Genomic DNA, 24,192 nt, shown 5'->3' on the forward strand with positions numbered 1-24,192 from the left:
AGTTCTCTCTTTCCTTCCTACCACAGGCTAGGAGCTGCCATGTTGAGGCCTTCCTGTACTCGTTTCCTTTGAGGGCAAGTTCCTGTTGCTCTCCTCAAAATACATAATTTATGGTTAAAAAAGGGAAAATGTGAAGAAGCGGGTGCTACTTTGAAAAGAAAAAGACATTTCTGAAATCAGGGGAGTGTGTATTGTTTGTGTATCATTTGTTTATTGTAATGTAACAAAGAATGACATAATTTAAAATGTTTGTTTGGTGGGTTTTTTTTGCTATGTCACAATTTTATTTACTTGGAATGTGTCATCTCTAAATGTATGGTGCTGCTTTCGCAGATCAGGTACTCTTGATCTGTCTATTCAAGTGGGAGCTTAATATCCACTCCCACAGCAGACAATAAACCACAACTCTTAGTATTAAAACAAAGTAGAATTTTATTTCAAGCGTATATGTTCGATGCAATTCCATAAAAGGGGATAGTAAAGCAGTCCAACAAAGTAATTTATAAAGGTTAAGTGGATGAGATGTTCTATTTCAACCCTTGCCCTCTCTGTCCTGCAAAATTTGTTTTCAATAGCATAAGAACTTAATGACAGCTGTGCTGAATCAGGCCATCTAGTCCCGCATCCTGTTCTCACAGCAGCCAACCAGATGCCTACACAAAGCTCACAAGCAGGACCTGAATGCAACAGCACTCTTGACGTAACCTTTCTTTTTTCTCTTCTTCCAAAAAGATTTGACTAAAAAAAAAAGGAAAAAGATGCTGACATTGCTGGTGTGTTCCACCTTAGGTTGTGACATGACCTAGTTGTGGGTCACAACTCACCAGGTGGACTAAAGGAAACTTACTATGATTGCTGGTACTGGAGGAGCCTGAGATCTGTTACTACTGGAAAACTTATTGCACAGGTCAGGCAAATATCATGGTGAGAGATCAAAGCAAGTCTTAAACTCATCTTCAGCTTCCTATTGACCTAGAAATTCTAGGCTAGACTTAACAGTATAGGTAGCCAGACTGACAAGCTATGGGTCACTTCTGTCTGTACCACACAATCCAGGGATCAGCCAGTAGTGTAAGAATAAGCAAGGGGACCAATCTTCTGTCCCATTCATCTCAAATTCAATAAGTCACTTTGTTTTGCTCTCCATATAAATACTGCTTTTCCATGCTGGGTGTGTGAGACTTGGAATCATGGAATGCGTGCTGCCCAGATCAGTTCTGTCTGTTTTTCTGTTCAGTGCATTATACCTACCATACTGGCCACAAAAGCTGAAAGGAATAAAATATAAAATGGATACAAAGTATTGGAATAACTGTTAGTTGAATAATTATTTGAAGCTGTTAAGCTTTCATATAGCTAAACCAACCTAGCTTGGTAAAAGAAAATACATTTCTTCCACTCTATAACTCCTTATTTTAGTTATACAACCAGACAAGGATAAGTGACACTACCCTATCCCCATGTGTTACTAAGGTTTTATGTTAAATATCTTAGATAATTAGAATGCAAAGGCTCTATCTTTTCACACTTTCTCCGAAGAACAGCTTGATACACCACCACTGTTGCTCTATTGTTCACACAAAGAGAAAAAGAGAGGGCGAGAGAGAGCAGTATACAGCCCATAACTGCATTGTTGTAATGTCAAATTAACACAGATTGTTGAGAAGTCAGCAGACTACATACTTATGCAAAGGCATCCAAACTGTACAAAAACCCTGTTTTTCTTTTTTAAAGACAAAGCCATTCCATTTTCATGTTTAAACATCAGAAAAGCATTAAGAAGAACCTGCTGGATCAGGCCAATGGCCCACTTGGTTCACCATCATGTTCTCACAGTGGGCAACTAGTTGCCTATGGGAAGCCTGCAAGCAGGACCCGAGTGCAATGCAGTGTCCAGTAACTGGTATTGAGAAGCATACTGCCTTTCACAGTATAGGTAGTTTTTACCTCCCCAGATGGTGGTGGTTCAAATGGTGTTTGGCAGATGGTGATAGCCATTCTTTCCCAACATTTCAGAATGGCAGGTGCCATTGTTAAAATGATGCACTCTGCCATTCTCTCAATTTTGGAATATCTTAAAACAGGAAGGGCAGCAGAGGATTACAACAGTCAGGTGACCCAAGGGACCACTTCAACGGGTCAGGACAAATTCTTAAAGCTGCTCCCGCCTTACAATTGGAGTTAGTCATTAGTCATTCGTCTATTTTACATCCGAATAAAGTGAGCTGGGTGAATTCACAGAGACCATGAATATACAGATGATGCAATACCATTTTTATGCATCCATTTAGCTTCCCATTGTGAAGATGGTTTGCTAGGTTTTAATGAGTTTTCACATATCTTGAAAGTACCCCTTTGTGGCTACCAGGACTTATAAATCTGTTTGTCTTCAAAGGCCATAAGATATCACTGGGTTTGTTTTTGTTTGTTTGTTTTGCTGCAAGTCAACACGACGAATCTCCCAGGATCTGTGCAGTCCACCTGGGACTACTGGAGTGACAGGGTCGTTTATAGAGCATACAGTGGGACGTGCATTGTTCTCTCTATTGAAGGGACAGGTTACTAAGAGGCGTATACTGTAATGAGAGCACCCGATATGGCAAACCTTTCTCCGTGTGCTTTTTTAAAAAGTCACGGACTGAAATATACACGGATTGACAATGCAGTGAAAGGAGTCAACAGACCGCTAAGGGATGGTCAGTGCAGTGCACGTGGGCGTGTCTTTGCAATGAAGGAGTGGACGGACGAGATCCTTTCACCACAATGAAAGGCGACCCTTACAAATGTTATGCGGTGTGCCATGTGGGCTGTGCTTGGGGAACCAGCGTCGATGACGGCAAGCAGGAGCCTAAAGGAAAAGCACGGATCTGAAAGGCAAGGAGGAGTGGGAAGAGCGGCTCATCATCTCCACACACACTCTTCATTCCGAACGCATGACTTAGCTATGCGGTGGGAGGGAGCGCGCGCGAGACACAATGAAGGGGCGGGGCCTGGCGAGCCACGGGGCGGGGCTTCCGCGAGCTGGGCGGGCCTAGCTCTGCGAATGGACGGCGGCTTCTTTAGTGGGCGAGGCTTCCGGGCGCCCTGTAAACAGGGGGCGTGATTGGCTGGTGCCGCTCTGGCGGAAACGGCGGTGGCCGCGGGGCCGGTGTCAGGTGATCCGAACTGAGCGGCGCTGAGTCGCAGAGCGCGGCGGTGCCCTGGTCTGTGCGCGCAAGTGCCCGGAGTTGCATCCGCGCCTCGCTCGGGCTCGGCCTCTATGGATGAGACGAGCCCCTTGGTGTCTCCGGAGCGCGGGCCGGCCGCAGGGTATGGGGTGCCCGGAGGGGCCGTGCGCTCCCCGCCCTGCCCCGCCGCCCCCAGCGCCCCCTCCGCGCCGCCGCCCTGCCCCTCGCCGCCCGGCTCTCCCGCAGGTGGCCGCGACCGGGAGCGCCAGCCCCTCCTGGATCGGGGCGCGGGCGCAGAGCGTGGGGCGCGCGGGGCGGTAGGGTCGGCCGAGGCGGCGCAGGTCCAGGCTCCAGTTGGGTTGGGGGCAGCGGCTGCCGCGGCCCGGGGAGAGCGGGAACCCCGGAATGAATTCCCCGACGACCCAGAATTCGCCGAGGTGGTGCGGCAGTCGGAGCTGGCGAGCGAGCGCGGCATCTACCCGGAGCGCATCTACCAGGGCTCTAGCGGCAGCTATTTCGTCAAGGACCCGCAGGGGGTGAGAAGATTAGGGCTGGGGTGGGTGTGTGGAGACTATTCAGCCCAGGGTGTGGGGGAGCGAGGGGGTCTGGGTGGCCGAAAGGTGGTTACTTGATCTTGGCAAGTGGTCGCCCTGCCTTGTACCAGGGGCCGGGGAGTTTCAGCTGGGAACTCGCTAGCTGGCCTTTGACTGACTTTACAAGGGTCATAATAATGTATGTGAAGTCCTCTGAACACTTAAAAGCGCTAAACAAGTTTAAGAATTAGTATCATAGGTAAGGTTAAGAAGATGATGGTAGGATCGTGTGTATGCCTTTGCCACATCTTTGACCAGTTCTCTTAAGTATAGGGTGGTCTTTCTTTGTTCCAAGACACTCCTGCCTGCTAGTAAAGGTAAAGGGACCCCTGACCATTAGGTCCAGTCCTGACCGACTCTGGGGTTGCGGCGCTCATCTCACTTAATTGGCCGAGGGAGCCAGCGTTTGTCCGCAGACAGCTTTCAGGCCATGTGGACTAAGCATGACTAAGCTGTGAACCAGAGCAGCACATGGAAATACTGTTTACTTTCCCGCTGGAGCAGTACCTATTTATCTACTTGCACTTTGACGTGCTTTCAAACTGCTAGGTTGGCAGAAGGGCCCGAGCAATGGGAGCTCACCCCGTCACGGGCATTCGAACCGCCAACCTTCTGATCAGCAAGTCCTAGGCTCTGTGGTTTAACCCACAGCGCCACCCGCGCCACCCCTGCCTTCTAGTAGGTGCCCTCTAATCTCTATCTCCTTACCTTTCCTCATTTCTGTTGTTGCTTGCACTCTCTTTTTTCCCCTTCGCTGGAGTAGATGTGGCCAAAGGACAGTGCTCAGTAAAACCCATCAAGTACAGCCAAGTGTAGGCCTTATTCTTAAACAGAACCAGTTTTATTATTGTAAATATAATACAAACAGGTATGGTCTTGCTCTTTAGTATCTCACAGTTCCAATGTTTGTTTCATAGTGTTGCTGTCAGTGTAATACTATGGTTATTGGGGAATAATACAAAAAATAAAGCTAGAAGCTTTAGGCCTTCTTACCCAATGAGGAGGCACAGTACTGCTTGACATGTTGAGGTGTTCTGTTGTAATTGGGTAAAGTTATCTTGGACTTGGAGTGTATCGGTTGGCTGTTTCCAGAGGCCAGCATAGCCTTGTCCAGTTAAAGGCTTTAGTAGCTGGTATTCTGGTTTCAATTGCTGTCCTGGATTATTAGTTCTGTTCGGTTGTCTGGGTAGGGGAGGATACCTGTTGTTTGTTACCCATTCTTGGCATTTAGTTTGGCTTTATCTTCATAATGTGTTTCTTTAGTTGGATCTGTCTTTTTCTGATCTTGAATAAGGAGGCAGGTGGCCCAACTGCCCTAGGCGGTATTACTGGAGGCGGTATTACTGGCACAGGATTCTTCTTAGTAAGCTTCTAGAGCATGGGCAGGCATACTAAGGCCCGGGGGCTGGATCCGGCCCAATCGCCTTCTAAATCTGGCCCACAGATGGTACGGGAATCAGCATGTTTTTATATAAGTAGAATGTGTGCTTTTATTTAAAATGCATCTCTGGGTTATTTGTGGGGCATAGGAATTTGTTCATTCCCCCCCCCCCTCCAAAATATATAGTTCGGCCCCCCACAAGGTCTGAGGGACAGTGGACCGGCCCCCTGCTGAAAATGTTTGCTGACCCGTGCTAGAGTATACCATACAGTTCTTGTACTTGGGGGCATATGGATAGGAATTAGATTGACATAGATACCTTGGTAACAATAACTTTAGTGTGGCAAGAGGTGCCAACTTAAATAAAATATTGTGGGGGATGTAAGCTCTGCCGCACATAATTGATCACATGACGACATAACACACACACCCCCCCACACCATTTGAATGGCAATGCCCATCAACTTTGGGGAGCCCTGGCCCCTCAAATATTTTATTGGGGGGGCAAAGGTGCCTTGGTCCCTAGGACTTGGCTCCTATGAATGTGGTTGGACATTGTAAACTCCCTGCTGATTTCCCCAGTGTTCAGATGGGTTTGGAGCAGGGGTTGTATGGTATTGTTTTGTTAGTGTGAGTGTGCAGTTTAACCAAAAGTTACTCAACTAATACTGCTTCCAGCTCTCAGCTCCGCTTTACAAGTGGCTCAAGAAACCTAGCTCATTTGAATATGACCCCATTAGAGGGAGAGCTGAACAAATTCACTTGAAGTTCTTGTGTGCTTGCTGATGCAACAGCTGTATGCTTGTAAGGCAGATAGTCCCTTTTGCAGAGAATGATGGTTTGTGTCTGGGAGCAGGTCATGGATGTAGTTGGGGGGGGGGCAGGAAGGGGCTACTGCCCTCCATAAATAAATAAATAAATATCAATAAAAATACATAGTTAACTGAGGTTCTGCCTCCCCCCCCCCCCGCCCATGGAGCAGCTGATCAGCTTCCCTTCCTGATTGTGTGCTTCCTGAACTTTTTGACCTTTTGGATAAAACTGGCATTGAAATTTCTGTTCTTTAAGCTCATCTCTGCATTTTGAATATCTGTAGGAGCTGGCTGAGATATCAAGATGGCGCGGGTTTTATTTTGGGAGAAAAATCGAAAGAATTATACATGCCTAATTTGTAGAAGAATATTCAGACTGGCCTATTTCAAATTTCAGGTTATGTACTCTACCCGTTGCCCTTTGCTATGAAGAATTCCAGGTCACCACTGCTAATATTTACCCAGTCTACTTTCTAATCTTTGAATACCATATGTTGCTTTGGGTATTCCCCCATTAGCAGACATCAATGACTGTTTATCTAGTGACTTAATTCTTCCCGTTTGAAACCCAGATTTGTCAAGAGGGTATAAAAAAATCTATAAAGAATGGTAGATCAACTACTTTGTGCCTATTTTAGATGGCAAACTCCTTGAAACAAGATTTTCTTTCTTGTTGCATGCCTGCTGGTAGCAGTGCTATGTAAATAGTGAAATTAAGGACACAGTTATGGGTTTTAAATGTGTTAAACCTTCCATGCAGTAAACGTACTTGGGCTGTCCTGGGAAACACTGATATTCATGTCATTGGAAGTTTTTAAAAAGCAGATTGAGTCCTCTTATTTAGTTTGTTAATTCTAGTAATGGAGAGGTAAGATTGCCTGCAACTCATACCTCGTCTGAAGTCCTCATCAGATAAGTTAGGTAGGTGTGGGTGTGTGAATGGTGTACAATGAAATCTGATCTTTTATTGTTTTGTATCAGACATTTCTGTTACTGCTGTTAGCAGCATGTGTATTTTTTTAAAGCAATACTACTGTTGTTTTTTTCAAGCAGATTTGAGTAAGCCCGTATTGAATGAAAGCAAGATGTATGCATTCATGCTTGACCATGCCTTAAGGGAGGAGGTCTGGTAGATTCAATAGCATTACCCTTTTTAAGTTCTAGCCCATTATTTTCTTGTTTGCTCCACTCCCTTGCCTGCTTCTAGGAAAGGGAAGACTGCTTCTATCATGGACTGAGTGAGATCCAGCTTCTGAGCCCTACTCCCTTGCCTTAGGATTTCCATGGGAGCTGCTGCTTGGTATGACACTTGATAAGAACATGAAAAAGGCAGGGAACATTGAATAATCATGGATATATACGGGCACCATGTCATTTCTGTTCCTGTACTAGAATTGAGTGCGATTTTATTTTCCATAAGCCATCTTGAGAGCCTTTGAGACTATAAAGCAGGCTATAAGTATTGGAAATGAATAAATCTAAGCAGAGAATAATCCTGAGGCTTTGCTTTCTCCTCTGGCTTGCTATATCATTGTACTTACAAGGAATTGGGCATATCTGTCTTGTGTTGGGATCTGTGGGCTGAGTTCTCGAATAACTGATCCTACTATATAAATGGATTAGCATGAGCTGTGGTTCCGGTCAGCTGCAGTGTATTCTTCATGCCTATGTGAGGGCTGACTGTGTGCATGGCCATGTGGCTCTCCTTGTGACCCGTCATAACTAACCAGATTAATTTAGCTTCCTCTTTCTGAGTTGCATGTGTTGATTGTATGAAAAGCATGACTTATTTGCTGGCCATGTCAGTTTTTGTTATAGTGATCCAGCTTCTTCTTCCTGTCTGGTTTGGGTTTTGGATTCACTTCCCTTTTAGCTGAGTTTGTGGGAGATTCCGCCGGGATGAGTCAGCCTGGTCTTTGTGCTGCTGCTCTAGGTGGATGGAAGGCAAATGGATCGATGCAGCGCTACTTCCTTTAGTTTTTGTTCATTAGAAAGGAGCCATTTCAGCCAGAGCTTTGTAGGGGGGGGAGGCTATGGTTTCTGGGTTAGTTGCTGCCAATTAGACCTGACCTCTTTATATGTGTGTATGTGTGTGCCGTTGGTAGATGGTTGGATATAACTGTTGTATGTGTGACTGGAGATACGCTGTTAACCCTGCCTTTCTGCTAACTGTGATGGCAACTCTTGTGTCCTCTCCACCCCATGGTTTAAAAAGTCATGTCTTGGTACATGGGTGGGAGAGAGAATTATCTAACATCTAGTATGGAACTGACCAGCTAGAAGACATGGCTTCCTCAGCAGTGCAGCTGCCTAGAGAGGGAAAGTGAGAGCAGCCAGCATACATGATAATCAGGGGTGTCAGGAATGAGGAATTTTGATTCTGGTAGATTGCCAGGGTTTCCCCACCCAGGTAAATAGACATGTTTAATGGCATCTTCCAAAGCATAGGCCTGGCCCAGCTCTATGTGGCATTGGAATATATAGTATCCAGGAGCCTGGCTGGCTTATTACATATTACAGCACAGTACGTATTACAGCATAGTACAGCACAGTATGTACCCCGGAAATGATCTCTTTCAGCTTCTGCCTTCTGGAAGAAGGTATAGGGTTATGTGATGGGATAGTGAGCTGCTTGTGCGTAAAAGCTTGATCCCTCTGGGGTTTGGCTGGTCATCCAAACCGAGGCACTAACGGAGCCCCCAAAGCATGACTCCGTCAGTCGCTGGTAGAATCTGACAGTGGGCGTCTACGGAATTTACGCCAACATAAAAGCTGTTTGACGGACATGCGCCTTCGTGACTCTCTGCGTGACAGTTTCCGGCGAAGGGTGGGAGTTCCTAACGGGGGTCTTGTTACCTCTTCGCTATTCTCACTAGAAGTATCCCAGAGCCTCCCCTCCGCTGTGACTCCTGCACTCCCCCTGCTGGTTCCTTCCTCTGCTGCAGATTCTCTCCTATTCTCCTGGAGCCTGTCCACCACCCGTCCCTCCGATGGCAGTTCCCTGACATCCACCTCCCCCCCAGGGCCCCCTTCACCCCCTCCCGCCTCCTCTCCCACTGGCGGTGAGGGCGGAAAGCCCCTGAAGGAACTCTCCTCATCGTCCGAGGATTCAAACACTTCTAGCCACGGCGTACCGTCTCTCTCCCCGTCTTCCTCTTCTTCGTCGGAGTCGGCTTCCTCACCCACCCCTGACTCTGGGAACCCTTCAAACTCTCCTTCCTCATCGGTGGTCCCAAAGTGTTCCCTTCTAAATCGTGCCACGGGTTGCGGTTTTCTTGGGAAACGCTGATGAAATGTTTCTATTAAGACCTCGTCATTGACTACCTCTGCTGGTACCCAAGTGTTTTCCGACTCTACTTCCCCCTCCCATTCTACCAGATATTCCACCTGATTCCCCTTCCACCTGGAATCAATGATTCGTGCCACGTTCATGTCGCGCTCTCTCTCTTCTATCACGGGCGTTTGGGTGGCCTCTCTCTCACGCTCCCCCCACTCACGTCCCTCTCGGTACGGCGACAGTAATGACCTGTGAAATACTGGGTGTAATTTCATGTGACTGGGCAGCCTGAGTTTGAATGCTACTGGGTTGACCTGCTGTATGACCTCAAAGGGTCCCAATCTTTTGGGTCTCAATTTCTTACTCCCGCCCTTGAACGGTAGTCCTTGGGTGGATAACCACACCCGGTCTCCCACCCTTATAGTTTCACCTTCCCTCCTATTTCTGTCTGCTTGCTTCTTATATTCTTCCTTGGCTTTCTCTAAGTTAAGTTGAAGCTGACGGTGGATCGCTTCCATCTCTTCAAAAAAATATTCCGCCGCCGGCACGCTCCACCTCTCCCCTCCCTCTCCTGGGAATGCCCGGGGGTGACACCCATAATTTGCCAGAAAGGGACTCATCCCTGTGGACACGTTCTCCGCGTTGTTGTAGGCAAATTCTGCTAGAGGTAACTTATCCACCCAATCATTTTCTCTGTCTTTTACATAACACCTCAGGTATTGTTGTAAAATCCCGTTTGCCCTTTCCGCTTGCCCATTTGTTTCTGGGTGCCGGGCAGTTGAGAAATTGAGTTCTACGTGCAGTAAGCTCATAAGTTTCCTCCAGAACCTGGAAGTAAATTGTTTCCCTCTGTCGCTCAAAACCCTCAAGGGGGCGCCATGCAACCTAAAAATATGTTCTACAAACAACTTGGCGGTTTCCTCCGCTGTGACCGCATGTGAACAAGCTATAAAATGACACATCTTGGTTAATAGATCTACCACCACCATGACAGCTGTTTTGCCTTTGGATTTTGGCAGGTCCGTCATAAAATCTATGGATACTGCCTCCCATGGCCTTTCTGGTGTGGGTAAGGGTTGTAATAGCCCCGCTGGCGCCACCCTCTCTCCTTTCGCTCGCTGGCACCTGTCGCAACCCCTGACATATTCCCGTACGTCCTCCCTCACCTTGGGCCACCAAAACTCCCTGGTAACCAACCACATGGTTTTGTGCTGTCCAAAATGTCCCGCTGTGGGGCTGTCATGCAACTGCTTGAGTACTCTGCCCCTCAGTTCCCCATCGGGTATGTACAGTGCCCCTTTGTAATACAACGCCCCGTTCTTTTCTTCAAACCCCCCTGTGTTCTCCTCTGTCCTCCTGAGCTCTCTGAGTTTCTCTTGGGCGTATTCATCGTTCTCAGTACCCTCTATCAGTTCCCTCTGCCCCACCAATGCCGCCCCACACACCCAGCGGTCTTCAGGGATTACATGCCTTGCCTCAGGCGCTCCCTCCCCCTCTAAGTACTCAGGTTTCCTGGAAAGAGCGTCCGCCCTCACGTTCTCGGAGCCGGGCACGTAACGAATCTCAAAGTGGAATTTGGAGAACTCCTGGGCCCATCGCACTTGTCTCTGGTTCAGCACTCGTGCTGTTCTCCAGTATTCCAGATTTTTGTGGTCAGTTCGGACTTGAACCTTGTGCTGCGCCCCAATCAGCAAGTGCCGCCATTTCCGGAATGCTTCATGAATGGCGAGCAGTTCTCGGTCGTATACTGTGTAGTTCCTCTCGGATTTGTTCAACTTCCGCGAGAAGAATGCACACGGTCTCCATTCAGACGTATCTTTTCCCGGCTGGAGAAGAACGGCCCCCACCGCTCGGTCTGACGCGTCAGTCTCCACTCTCATTGGTTGTTGTAGATCCACGTGCAAAAGTTGCTCTTCCGACGCAAACGCCTGCTTTAAACGTTCGAACGCCCGCTGCGCTTCTTCCGTCCAAACAAATTTCTTTTTGCTACTAAGACAATCCGTGATGGGCGCTGTTAAATGGGCAAAGTTTTTGATGAACTTCCTATAGAAGTTTCCGAAGCCCAGGAACCTTTGCACGTCCTTCTTGGTCTTTGGTGTTTTCCATTCCAGTACCGCTTGAACCTTGCTGGGATCCATGGCCAATCCCTTGTCAGACAACCGGTACCCCAGGAATTCCACCTCCCTGGTATGAAACTGACACTTCTCCAGTTTCACCCACAGCCGGTTTTCTCGCAGCTTGCTCAGTACCTCTCTTACATCTCGCACATGCTGCTCCTCATTCTCTGAGTACACCAGGACGTCATCTAAGAACGCTACACAGTTCTTGTAGAGCAGTGGCCCCAGGACGTGATTCATGAATGATTGAAAGCAGGCGGAGCCCGCTTGTAATCCGAAAGGCATAACCCGGTACTCAAAAGCCCCCAAGGGGGTGAACATAGTGGTCTTCCACTCATCCCCCTTTCTCACACGTATCAAGTTATATGCCCCCCTAAGGTCCAGCTTGGTAAAAATTTTCCCTTTTCTCACCCGTGTTAGAATGTCATCAATTCTAGGCATAGGGAAAGTCACTGGTTCTGACACTGCATTTAGGGCCCTGAAATCACATACAAGCCTGGGCTTGCCCGTGTTTTTTTTGTCCACAAAGAACACTGGGCTGCCCCCCACCGCTCGTGACTCTCTGATGAAACCTCGCTTGAGGTTCTTGTCAATGAACTCCCTTAACTCCTGCATCTCACTGTCTGACATTGCATACAGCTTGCCCACTGGCAATTGTGCTCCTGGGAGTAAGTTAATTTGACAGTCAAAGGGTCTGTGCGGGGGCAGTTTATCTGCTTCTTTTTCGCTGAATACGTCAATCAAGTCAGCGTATTGTGGTGGCACCCTCCCCTTGTCCATCACTTCCATCCCTGCTAGAGTGGCCCTGGCCCCTGCCTGAGCCTCTCCCTCCTTGCAGTGTTCTAGGCAATGTGCTGATCCAAAGGAAACCACTCTCTGATGCCAGCCTACTAGCGGATCGTGTAGTACCAGCCAGCTCATTCCCAAGATAATAGGAGCTCCTCCCAAGGTGGCTACGTTAAACGCTATCAGTTCTGTGTGTCTTGCCACCCTCATTATCATTGGTACAGTCTGTTGGCTCACTTCTCCTCCCAACAGTTCCCTCCCATCAATCGTGGTAACCTGCAAAGGCTTACTTAATGGGATAGTCTGTATCTGGTGTTCAGCTGCAAACTCCTTACTCATGAAATTACATGAGCTACCTGAATCCAATAGCGCTTTTATCTTCAGTGGGTGTCCGTTTGCCAGTTCCAGCAACACCTCTATCACAAGCGCTGGTCTTGGAGGTTCCGGCGTGGGCACATTCACTACTCCCTGGCCTGGCTGCTGTGCCCTGATGTTGGCAACCAGGCGTTGGCTTTTACTTGCTCCGTGATTTCTTCTTCCTCCTTCCCCCCAACAGTTCCCGCCATCCCTTGCCATTCCTTCCTTTGCGGACAGACTCTGGCAAAGTGACCTGGCTGTTGGCAGAGATAGCATCTCTTGCCGCTCTTTCCCTCCTTCTTCCGCCCTTCACTGGTGTTTGAAACTGTGCGCGCGCGCGCTGTTCCAAGTTCCATCGGCTCTGCTGGCGGGAAAGGCTGCTCCGGAATCTCTGGAATGCGGAAGTCCTTCCAACGTTCCCCCTTTCCTTCCCGCTTTTCCATAGCTCTAGCCTCCTGGCGTGCTCCTATGGACAGCGCTGATTTAGTCAGCTGATCCATAGACTCCGCCCTAGGCGCCCGGGAAAGTTCATCTTTCACTGCCGGAGAGAGACCTTCTTCAAACAGCATTTGAATAGGTTCACTAGCAAGGTCCCACCCTAGTCTATGAATCAGCATGGTGAACTCAGTCCAGTACTCACGTACAGATCGGCTCCCCTGTTTACACGCCATTAACTGTCTGCGCACCACCCCCTGCTCGATCTCGCTGGAAAACATCAAGTCCATGGCGCGAAAAAACTTCATAGTGTCCTTTAAGATTTCATTATTGGCTGCCATCAGGGGCCGAACCCAGTCCTTCGCCCCTCCCTCTAGATGGCCAATCACGTACGCCACTCTAGAGTTCTCATCGGGGAAGTCATCAAACAGTAGATTGAGAGCATATTGCATCTCTGTCCTAAAGGCTTGATAGTTCCTGGGATCCCCCCCAAATTTCTGCACCAATCCAGGCACCCGTCTGGCAAGTGGGGTGGTTTTCCCTTTATCCGCATCTTGAGCCCTCCTCTCCTCGAGCCTCGCCGTTTGCAGCGCCAGCTGGACCTCCAACGCCCTGTACCTTTCTTCCAGGCTTGGACCTGCTCCAGCTCCAGCTCCTGCTCCTCCGGTTCCGGCTGGTTCGCTCATGATGCCCTCTGTTTGCACAAGCTGCTTTCAAAGACTGTCAGATTGCTGTGATGGGATAGTGAGCTGCTTGTGCGTAAAAGCTTGATCCCTCTGGGGTTTGGCTGGTCATCCAAACCGAGGCACTAACGGAGCCCCCAAAGCATGACTCCGTCAGTCGCTGGTAGAATCTGACAGTGGGCGTCTACGGAATTTACGCCAACATAAAAGCTGTTTGACGGACATGCGCCTTCGTGACTCTCTGCGTGACAGTTTCCGGCGAAGGGTGGGAGTTCCTAACGGGGGTCTTGTTACCTCTTCGCTATTCTCACTAGAAGTATCCCAGAGCCTCCCCTCCGCTGTGACTCCTGCACTCCCCCTGCTGGTTCCTTCCTCTGCTGCAGATTCTCTCCTATTCTCCTGGAGCCTGTCCACCACCCGTCCCTCCGATGGCAGTTCCCTGACAGGTTATAAAGGCCAGGACTAGCCGCCTGAAAAACAGTTTCTACGCTAATGCAATTCTGGTTCTAAACGCAGCATAAGGGGTCTCTGTAGTATAGTGTATTTTAAAATGGGGTTTTAGAGTTTTTAGGGGTTTTTGAATGTTTTATGTAGTTTTTATGTAGTTCTATGTAGTTTTTATGTAGTTTTATGTAGTTTCATGGTAGTTTTATGTAATTTTATGTAGTTTTTCAATTTCATTGTTCCATAAGGGACAATGACAATAAAGATATCATATCGTATCAGATCAACATTTTTTTCTGGTTTCTATGCCAGCCACAATGCTCCCATTCTTTTTAACTCTTAGGTCCCCTTTACTAAGAGCCTTGAATGTATTTGGTATATGTAGAATTGTGTGCTGAAGCTCCAACTTTCTGTTACTATACAATCCAGAACTTAGGAAAAAACTATGCCAATTTTGCTTTTGCGCCGCATGTGTTTCGTGTGCACATCTGTCCTTTTTTGGGTCACAAATTGGAAGATTCTGATGGCAGAGCTGTATGAGTGAAAAGGTCGTGGGTGGGAGGGAGCTGCTGACTGAAGGAACCCTACTCCTTGTATTTGATTTTCAAACTTTTAGTAGAAATACCCATTGTATCTTCAGAGGCTTTACCTGCAGTCGTGAGGCCTAGTATGTTCTGTTAAAAAACAAATGCTCATAAATTGTTTTAATGAAGCATCTTCTGTGGAAGGTAGCCTCCTATGTTGAATTATGTCATGCAGTTTCAGCTACCCAGAATCCAGGACCGGCTGGTGGTGCATTCATGGAATAGGCCAGGCTATAGTGTAGGCAGCAAATGGCCTGGTGCTTGTAAGTAATAAGCAATCAACTAGTGCCCCGTCTAGTGGTTGCACGCATGCATCTGCTCCTTCCTTAAATCAGTGCCCTAGGCTGGAACTAGACACATCAAAGAAACGTTTCACGCGTTGCAAACTTTGTATGATAAATCGGGTTAGCAAAAACGGAATTCCACAGCGCCATCTGGTGTCACAGTGTTAGAATGCATAAACAAAGCATAAGTGTTTTTTCTTTGCCGAAGCTCTTTCTAGCTGAGTCCCCAGAAGCTGTTCCAGAGTTCTCAGTGTGGACCTTTCCTAAGCTGTGTGCCTGCTGCTTTGGTAACCTTGTATGGGATGCTAGTATTGTTGTTGGTGTGGGGACAGAGAAGGGGGGTGGAGAACCTGTAGCCCTCCAGTGGCTGCTTGACTACAGATTTTCATATTATTGGCCGTGCCAACTGGGGCTGATGGGTGTTGTAGTCCAACATCTTAGAGGGCCACAGATTCTCTATCTGTGGAGCACAGTCTACCAGGCTTACAAAGTATCAGGAGGGACGGGAAGAGTCTTTGGCAACACGTGGCACTCTGTACACTTTATTTCCTTTCCGGAGTTCCCCAGGATCTTTGTCTCCTGACTGAGCGTCATCCTGCTAGAGTCATCCTGAGATGAGAAGCGGCAGCTGCTTGACTTGTCTGCATCTCACTGTTGTAAAAAATGACATGGCAATCTTTCTCTGAGGCCCATGGGTGGGACTCTATAGAGAACCCAAAAGGACTTGTAGTAGGAAAGGCTGGATATTTGTGCCACAGTAACTTCTCTGTGCGCTCCCTAGCTAAAGAGAGCACTGACAATGAGGTTGAGTGGGCTTAGAAGGCGGGGTGGGGGAGTAAGTTTTAGAAGGGAACCAGAACTCAAAAGGTTTGAAACATTGCTTTACGGTGGAAGGCCCCATTCCCCCGCTGAAACTGCAGCAGCTAATTGTAGCTCTCAGCATACAATTTAAAGCACTGGGACTATGTGGACAGGGAAGTGAAACCTCCTAGTAAATTTCCCAACTAGAGATGCCCTAAACTTCGTTATACCTACCTAACCAGTGAGGTGTAGCCGATCAGTCCCAGGAGGTGGAACTGATCAGTCTGCTTATTTAGGTCATTGTGCACCTGGATTATAGAATCGGAGAACTGTAGAGTTGGAAGGGACCCCAAGGATCATCTAGTTCAACCCCCTGCAATGCAGGCATCTTAGCTAAAGTGTCTATGACAGATGACCATCCAACCTCTGCTTTAAAACCTCCAAAGAAGGAGAGCCTACCACCTCTCATGGAAATCTGTTCCACTGTTGAACAACTCTTACTGTTAGAAGATTCTTCCTGAGGTTTAGTCAGAATCTCCTGACTTGTAACTTGAATTCATTAGTTCAAATTCTAGCCTCTGGAGCAGGCAAAAACAAGGTTCCTCCATCTTCCATGTGGCAGCCTTTTAGATATTGGAAGATGGCTATCATATGTCCTCTCAGTCTCCTCTTTTCCAGGCTAAAGAGATTACCGGTAATTTTACCAGTTTTTAATTTTGGAATTATTTGATTAAGACAGGGTAGCGAACCTGTAGCCTTCCATATGTTGTTGGACTCCAACTCCCATCATTCCTGATCGCTGGCCATGCTGGCTGAGGCTGATAGGAGTTGGGTTCAGCCTCAAAGGGGCTCAGCCTCAAAGGCCCTGGAGGGTCACAGATTTCCCCACTGCAGTTAAGAACTGTTGTCCTAGGTAATATGTTTGTTCAGAGAATGCGCACTCAGCTTGGCTGCCTGAACTCTTGGGAGTGAAAAATGAGAACTATTGGTTGAAGGTCTGCTCTTGAAAAGTAGGGCACCAGGTCCCTTTGTGACCGATGTGTATGTTTTAACTGGAAGCATTCTTGTAAATGTGTAGCTCTTAGCAAAGAAGACCTCTAACCCCTTCTCTTTCTGCAATATTGATCTGTTTGGCAAGAGCCTGGTACCTTGCCATATGTTGTGGGGGGTTGGCTGCCCTTGCTTTGCCCAGCTTGAATTAACCAACTTCCCATTTTTGTCTGTCTCAGAAAATCATTGGCGTATTCAAACCCAAGAATGAGGAACCTTATGGGCAGCTGAACCCTAAGTGGACAAAGTGGCTGCAGAAACTGTGCTGCCCCTGTTGTTTCGGAAGGGACTGCCTTGTTCTTAACCAGGGATACTTATCTGAGGCTGGTGCTAGCCTTGTTGACCAGAAGCTGGAACTGAACATTGTTCCCCGCACAAAGGTGAGCCTGGGACAGAGGAGGAAGCAGACAGCAGGATTTAATAGTGGATAGGATGCCTGGATAGAGACCTGTGTGTTTCTGTGTGGGATCCCCAGTGCCTACTTCCTAAATAATAAAATCCTGCCTTTCATCCAGCTCCCACTTCTGTCTCCTATCTTAATAGTTTGTTCCTATATATCTATTGATATTTCTCACTCCTAGCCCAGTGAGGACTTCTGGCTTTGGATTAGAAGCAGGGAGAACAGCAATTGAGGGAAGAAGCAACTGGGAGTAGTCCCAGAATTATTATATTCCATTCATTCATTCTTTTAAAAAATTGCCCTTTGCCAAGTGTGGTGAGTTGCTGGTTTTTGCATTAATTAGGTTAATTTGGTTACTGCATTCTTGAGTTTGATCTCCATATTTGAGTTTTGGGATAGGAACTACATGTAGAAGTAGTTAGAAAAACCTGACTACAGATGAAGAAAAGTTGTAACCATAAGCATGGAATGTTTATATCACTTTTAAAGTACTATATACAGTGGTGCCCCGCAAGACGGAAAACCCGCTAGACGAAAGGGTTTTCCGTTTTGGAGGCGCTTCGCAAAACGAATTTCCCTATGGGGTTGCTTCGCAAGACGAAAAAATATTGCGAGTTCCCGTGGGTTTTTCCCCGCTTTCCCCCCCTTTTCCTAAGCCGCTAAGCCGCTTAACAGCTGATCCGCTGATAAGCCACTTAACAGCTGATCGCTAAAAGCCGCTAGACCGCTAATAGCGCTAATCCGCTAAGCTGTTAATGGGCTTGCTTCGCAAGACGAAAATACCGCTAGACGAAGAGAATCGCGGAACGGATTCTTTTCGTCTTGCGAGGCACCACTGTACTTTTATTTACTTTTTAACAAAGCTGCTAGAAGGTATAGGGTTTTACTCTCCCCACCCCATTGTAATTTTTCAGGTCAATAAATCATGCTCAGAATTTGAGATGCGTAGGTTTTGTTTTTTGTTTTTAATAAAGTAGGCAGACCTGTATATGCCTAGATTTTTACCATGTTCTGTAAATAGCAGAGTGTGGCATTTATGGATTATGCTTTTTAAAAGTCATCTCTTTTCCATGCCCACAGGTGGTGTACTTGGCCAGTGAAACATTTAACTACAGCGCCATTGACCGAGTGAAGTCCCGGGGCAAACGCCTGGCCCTGGAGAAAGTGCCAAAAGTGGGGCAGAGGTTTCACCGAATTGGGCTTCCTCCAAAGGTAGGGGAGGTTTAAGGTGTCCAGAAATGTTTTGTGCCACTGAGCCAGGCCTTGTTCCCTTAACCCACCTGCCTCTTGCTCTCAGGTGGGCTCCTTCCAGCTCTTTGTGGAAGGCTACAAGGATGCAGATTACTGGCTACGGCGCTTTGAGGCTGAGCCCCTCCCAGAGAATACGAACCGCCAATTGCTGCTGCAGTTTGAGAGGCTGGTGGTGCTGGACTACATCATTCGCAATACAGGTAGGTTCTGTGTCAGCTCTTGGCCCATAGGGTGGGAGCACTGCCGACTGAGGAATCTGATGGGAGAGATATTACTTGTTGGAAAGCCTTGTGAAGAGGGAAGTATATTTTGCTCTGCTATTCTGAATGTAGCCCTTGCTCAATGCACATATTCCCTGGTATGCTACTTCCGAAACTCCTTGGCCCTCTGATGTCCCACAACGTTGTCTATAGGTACGATCGTAAGAAAATGAAATGACAATCATTCTCCAGTTTGTTTTTGAAGAGGTATGCAACATGATACAGTCCTGGAGTTCTTATCAATTACTATTTATAGTAATTGGGGGGAAATTCCTTGTTTTCTACACAGTGCTTCTGCGTTTTGCACACATATACTTGCACATGTTTATATTCATGTTTCAATAATTTATATTCTATTGTCATTTGGGTTCCTGTGACCTTGTCTCCTTGTCATTTATATTTGGGGACTTCCTCCTGTATTTGAGGGGAATAATAGGAAACTGCCTTTTACTAAGTCAGATGGTTGGTTCACTTTAACTCAGTATTCTCTACATTGATTGTTCAAAAGCCTTTTCCGGCCCTATCTGTAGATGTCAGGGACTGAGCCTGGAAATTCCTACATATGGAGCATGTGCTCTTCCACTAACCTAAAGCCCTGCATAGCTGTGTGCTGGTGCTCCTTGGCTCTTGAGGCAAACCATTGTGTCGAAGACGTGATGGATAGCCTGCAAGTGATTTATGCAGAGTTCCAACCTGGAGCCCTGCTGTAGCCATAGGTAGTCTTATTGTCCTAAAATCCTCGTAGAGTTGGGATACTCTTACCTGAAGGCTGTACAGCATCTTCCCAAGCTTAGGATGTAGGCTCTGCAGCTTCCACTTCCCCTGAAGGAAGGATAGTAGGGGATTGCCTTGCTGTTTTGCATGGGAAATTCTTCTGTGGCTTGACAAACCATGAGCAGTAATGACAAGGCTGGAATAAGGTTGCCTTCTCCAAATAATAGGGGATGAACGACTGAAAGATTGTAAGCTGCCAGATTACACAGTTTGATGATGTTTCTTACTTCTTCTCCCCCCACCGCCACTTTTTAATACTACAATGTGGATCTTGCTATCTGTGAAGATTTCTCTGTCTTATCAATGTGTTTTCCTTCTTCCACAGACCGGGGAAATGACAACTGGCTTATCAAGTATGACTGTCCTCTGGACAGCACAAGCGTGCGGGTGAGTAGGGCCCATGTTGCTCTGATGGTTCCACTTGGGGATCTATCTTGTGTTCTACAGCAGCAGGCAGTATGGGACTAGAAGGAATTGGTATGCAGCATTGAGGAAGGGCCAAATTTAAGGGAATGTCTCTAATCAGGTGCCGTAACTGCTGAACACATCTTAGGCACAGGTAGACTAGCTGACAACTTGCTGCTTGTGGAGTGACAGCCCTTAGTTCTGAGTGATATAAAAAGTTGGTCTTCAGTGTATAGCCTGGCACCAAGACATGGAAGAGTCCAGAAGTTGCTGAGCCCTTTCCAGTGAGTGCCAGAAAAGAGAAAGCTGGCATCATGGCTCTAGCAAGCTTGCAGAGGAGCAAAATTGGGAGGGAGAAGGTAGTGTCAAAGGAATGCTAGACTCACTTTGCTCATTAGCAATGCTTGGACTCCCTTTGGGCCTTGGGGGGGGGAAGGGGGGCAGAGAGGATTTGAGGTAGGGCTTGGTCAGAACTTTTGGTAGTATAAGCAGTGCCCATTGTGTTGCTTTTGTGGTGCTGAAAACGAGGACAAAGCGGAGCTGCAGAATGGAAGAGACAAGTGGCTTCAAAAATTAGTTTGGGAAGGTAAAAAGGGGATTACGTGGATGCACGGGGTGGGAAGGGGAATCTGTAGAGTGTTAATGTGGGAAGAGAAGTGGAGTTGCGGTTGGTAAACAGTGAGCAGTGGGGCAGAGCACCCTGTGTGTGTGTGGACGAACATTTTAGATATTGTTTTACTCTTGTTCTTATATTTGGTTTTAAACATTTTCCTGTAAAAAGTAACAAATATAACAGTACCCTTTTCTGGTTCAACATTCTTCCCTCTCTGTAGGACTCAGAATGGGTGGTGGTGAAGGAGCCTATAATTAAACTGGCTGCCATTGACAATGGCCTGGCTTTCCCTCTCAAGCATCCAGATTCTTGGAGAGCATGTAAGTAGTCCCAAGCCCTAGAACCCAAGCAGATTCCCAGTAAGCAAGTGTTTCTGGCTGGTCCAGGGTGCTCTTTAAGGGCTGACTGCCTTGTGTTTCCATGTGGAGTCCAGGATGTTCAGGGTCTCCAGTGCTAGGATTGAGTCATCTTCAGTGTCCTTTATGGGATGTTGCCCTCGTAACAAGCCTGTTAACATTTGCTTTTTGTTCCCCCCCCCCTCTCCAAAGACCCTTTCTACTGGGCATGGCTTCCCCAGGCCAAGGTGCCCTTTTCCCAGGAGATCAAGGATCTGATACTGCCAAAGATTTCAGACCCTAATTTTATCAAGGATTTAGAAGAAGACCTCTATGAACTCTTCAAGGTAACCACAGGCACCAGGGCAAGTACACCTGTGATTCTATTCATTCTGCTCATGAGCAAATAATTTGTGTGGATGCTGTGGGAGGGTTACTGCACCTATTCCTCTCCATAAGAACAGAAGACAAGAGATTTGTACGCAGCACCCACCCTAATTGTGTCTGTCTATCTGTTGCTGTCTCTTTTGTAGAAAGATCCAGGCTTTGACAGGGGCCAGTTCCACAAGCAGATTGCCGTCATGCGTGGCCAGGTATGCTCCTTGCTCCCATTGGAGGAATGGGATCTCTGCTGGGCACTGGGCTGTCTTTGCCTCCCTTTACAATTGGGTTCCTGCTGACTCCGGGCACTCAAGTTTCCCCCCTCTTCTCTTCCTAGATCCTGAATTTGACCCAGGCCTTGAAAGATGGAAAGAGCCCCCTTCACCTGGTCCAGATGCCCCCTGTAATTGTAGAGACAGCTCGCTCCCACCAGCGCTCTGCCAGTGAGTCGTACACGCAAAGCTTCCAGAGCCGCAAGCCCTTCTTTTCCTGGTGGTAGCAGAGGTCTCTGCAACTCATCGAGGAACCCGAGTTATCACTTGACAGCGGGCAGCCAATCCTCCAGACTGAGGCCGCTGTGCTGCTGCCAGTGGGAGATGTAAGCAGGCGCTACCAGTCAGCCTCAACTCTGCACATTCCCAGCAGGAAGGGAGGCCTTTCCTTAGACCTGACTGCTCCCCCCCCCCCTCTTGCTGCGGGCTGGAAATGCCCGTCCGCTCCCCAGCCTGAGCATGGCAGCATCTCCCAGCAGGTGCCTGCATGCAGCATCCTTTGGTTTCAAGCCGTCCCTCTAATGTCCACCTGGGGGGAAAACACCCCAGGGTCTTCTGCCTGGGAAGGCTGGCGATGAAGGGGGATGATCTGAGTTGGATAGAGGTCTCCTGCTGTGTACAACTCCCAGCCTTGATATTCCTCCCTCCTTCCCTGCACCCTGTTTTATCCTGCAGCGGAGGGGGAGGACCCTGCTCCACTAGGCTTGCTCTGTTATCCGTGGTCCTACAGAGCTCCTCCTAGTACTGTAGGCACCAGTCATGTCTTGGGGCCATCCATAAAGAGCACAGCTGCCACCGACTGCTCCTGGGAGGATGCAAGTTGGGATAGAGAGGAAAGAAGAACTTAAGGGTCGGACTAGAGTCTGTTGGTGCAGCTTTTGTCTGCCTTGGGTAATATTAGCAGGTAGGTCCTGCAAGAGTATAACTGCTGTGCTTCCTTCCCTTCCTTCTGCAAGGGAGTAAATGCCTCAAATAGTAGATTTTAACATTGGTTTTAAATAATTGAACCCAAGTGAACACACATGTTCTCCATGTAGTGCCGGAGCAACTGAGAGGATGATTATATCCTAGCACTGTTAGCCTTGGGCTAGTATTTCACACCCATCTAGTCTGATCCCTAGAGGAAGTAATAGCTGTGCCTCTTCTCCGCCCATGCTGGGGTGAGCGGGAGGCAGAAAAGAGGCCACTGCCAGAGGCAGAATCCTCCCCTGGGCTGCATTTGGGCATTGACAATCGGGAGGGGGGAGGAGGTTCTCTGGGTGGGGTTGCCTGCTGCCATGGGGGAACTGTCCTCACTGCATCCTCATAAGGGGAAGCACTCACATTAGCATCACTACCATACCAAGTCCCTTTACACCCCGTGTGCAATGGAATGGTACAGTGAATGCTGCTTTCCTGAAAGCTACTGTGCTAAATCCCTGGCATCAAGTTTTCCTCTGAAATTGTCCATATAAGTGTCCTGAATTCTCTTTGGGTGTTGCTGATTTGGCTGCCACCCAGGCCTGTGAGGAGAAGCCTTGCATCGAGTCCAGCTTCTCTGCTGTTCAGAGCAGTCGCCTGGTGCCCTGTATGTGGGGGGGGGGTCTGCCTCTTTCTCACTTGGGGGACAATTCCCTGCTGTATGCCTGAGGTGCCAGGCTGAAGCTGATGTACTTGATGCCAGGCACGGGTTCTTTTCCTTTTTGCCAGCCTGAACTGAAATGTATCGTTCTTATGCACTGTAGAAATGTATGTAATATATTTAAATCAATGCAAGTATCTTCATAACAGGCCTGCAGTTGCAGAGCCAGTCTCTTGCGTGGTTTTTTTTTGGTCTGCTTGTGTTAATGGGAACTGAATTTTCTCCCTGCTCTCCTCCTTGCAATAGTGCTGCTGCTTGCAATTGTGTCATGGCTCACACTTGCTCTCTACTTCCCCTGCAGTATGAATATTCCCCACTAGGTGAAGCTTACACTGCATACATCATTGGAAAGTCCTTCCTTGTGTCTGACTTTTTTGTATTGCAAAGCATGGGATGGGAAGCTGGCCTGAACCCATGGGGTGGGGAAGCTGTGGCCTGCCCGCCCGATGTTCCAGGCTATAAATTCCACTATCCCCAGTTACTGGCCATGCTAGGTGGGGCTGACTAGAGTTAAGAGTCTAAAAACATCTGAAGGACCACATATTCTCTACCCCTTTACCACCTGCAGAAAAACATTCCTGAACCTTTTATAGCCTTTAGGAGAAAGAATCATGCATTTCATCCTGTTAGCTTGGATGGCCCTGGCTCGAAGTGATATTTAACACAACATATACCCTTTCATCGCCTTAATGTGTTAGTATTTACTTCTATTTTGGTAATATAAAATCTGTGCAGTTAAAAGAAAAAACAAGTTGCCCAACCTCTGCACCAAGTATGAAGCTGATTGTGCACAAGACCCACCTTCTTGCCTTGAGAGAGCTATTATAGCTAGGCACCCAAATGGGCAGGCTTCAGGTTGTTCAACAGGGGTATGTGAGTACATATAGGCAGAAGACTGTTTAAACATAATGCAGCCTTAGTTCCTGTTCTCTTTTTGAATTACCAGGACTGTGTATGTCCCCACACTCCATCTCATAACTTTTTCGAACACTTAGTTTTTCAGAGGACTGACCTCCTATATAATAGCAGTATAGGAACTACTCCTCAGTCAACATGATCACACCTACAGAGTGAAAGAGCATTATACTTGCCCTGCCCCATTATTATTC

The 24,192-nt window shown here is 47.6% G+C and overlaps 1 protein-coding gene and 1 long non-coding RNA gene across 2 annotated transcripts; one reads left to right on the top strand and one right to left on the bottom strand.

Annotated features, from left to right (window-relative positions):
* Positions 1-414: 414 nt before the first annotated feature.
* LOC310845204 lies at positions 415-2,597 on the bottom strand. The gene is made up of 2 exons (XR_014564574.1): positions 2,366-2,597; positions 415-738 (listed from the first exon to the last, which is right to left on the bottom strand). It is a non-coding gene; the product is annotated as an uncharacterized lncRNA (long non-coding RNA).
* A 549-nt stretch (positions 2,598-3,146) lies between these two features.
* Positions 3,147-23,229, top strand: PI4K2A (phosphatidylinositol 4-kinase type 2 alpha). Its single transcript, XM_083740059.1, has 9 exons — positions 3,147-3,703; positions 16,951-17,151; positions 18,252-18,383; positions 18,469-18,622; positions 19,782-19,843; positions 20,695-20,794; positions 21,023-21,156; positions 21,343-21,402; positions 21,528-23,229. Exons 1-9 carry the CDS (start codon positions 3,260-3,262, stop codon positions 21,687-21,689), a joined length of 1,449 nt encoding a protein of 482 aa, XP_083596185.1. The 5' UTR covers positions 3,147-3,259; the 3' UTR covers positions 21,690-23,229.
* The last annotated feature ends 963 nt before the right edge of the window (positions 23,230-24,192 follow it).

The sequence above is a fragment of the Podarcis gaigeae genome (genome assembly GCF_964106915.1).
Source record: "Podarcis gaigeae genome assembly, chromosome: 5".
Lineage (NCBI taxonomy): Eukaryota > Metazoa > Chordata > Lepidosauria > Squamata > Lacertidae > Podarcis > Podarcis gaigeae.

Excerpts from the sequence above, each read along its gene's own strand:
- PI4K2A (XM_083740059.1), top strand. The coding sequence starts at position 3,260 with ATGGATGAGACGAGCCCCTTGGTGTCTCCGGAGCGCGGGCCGGCCGCA. Across the intron at positions 19,844-20,694 it reads TGGACAGCACAAGCGTGCGG|GACTCAGAATGGGTGGTGGT; the intron begins GTGAGTAGGGCC and ends CCCTCTCTGTAG. Across the intron at positions 21,157-21,342 it reads ACCTCTATGAACTCTTCAAG|AAAGATCCAGGCTTTGACAG; the intron begins GTAACCACAGGC and ends TCTCTTTTGTAG.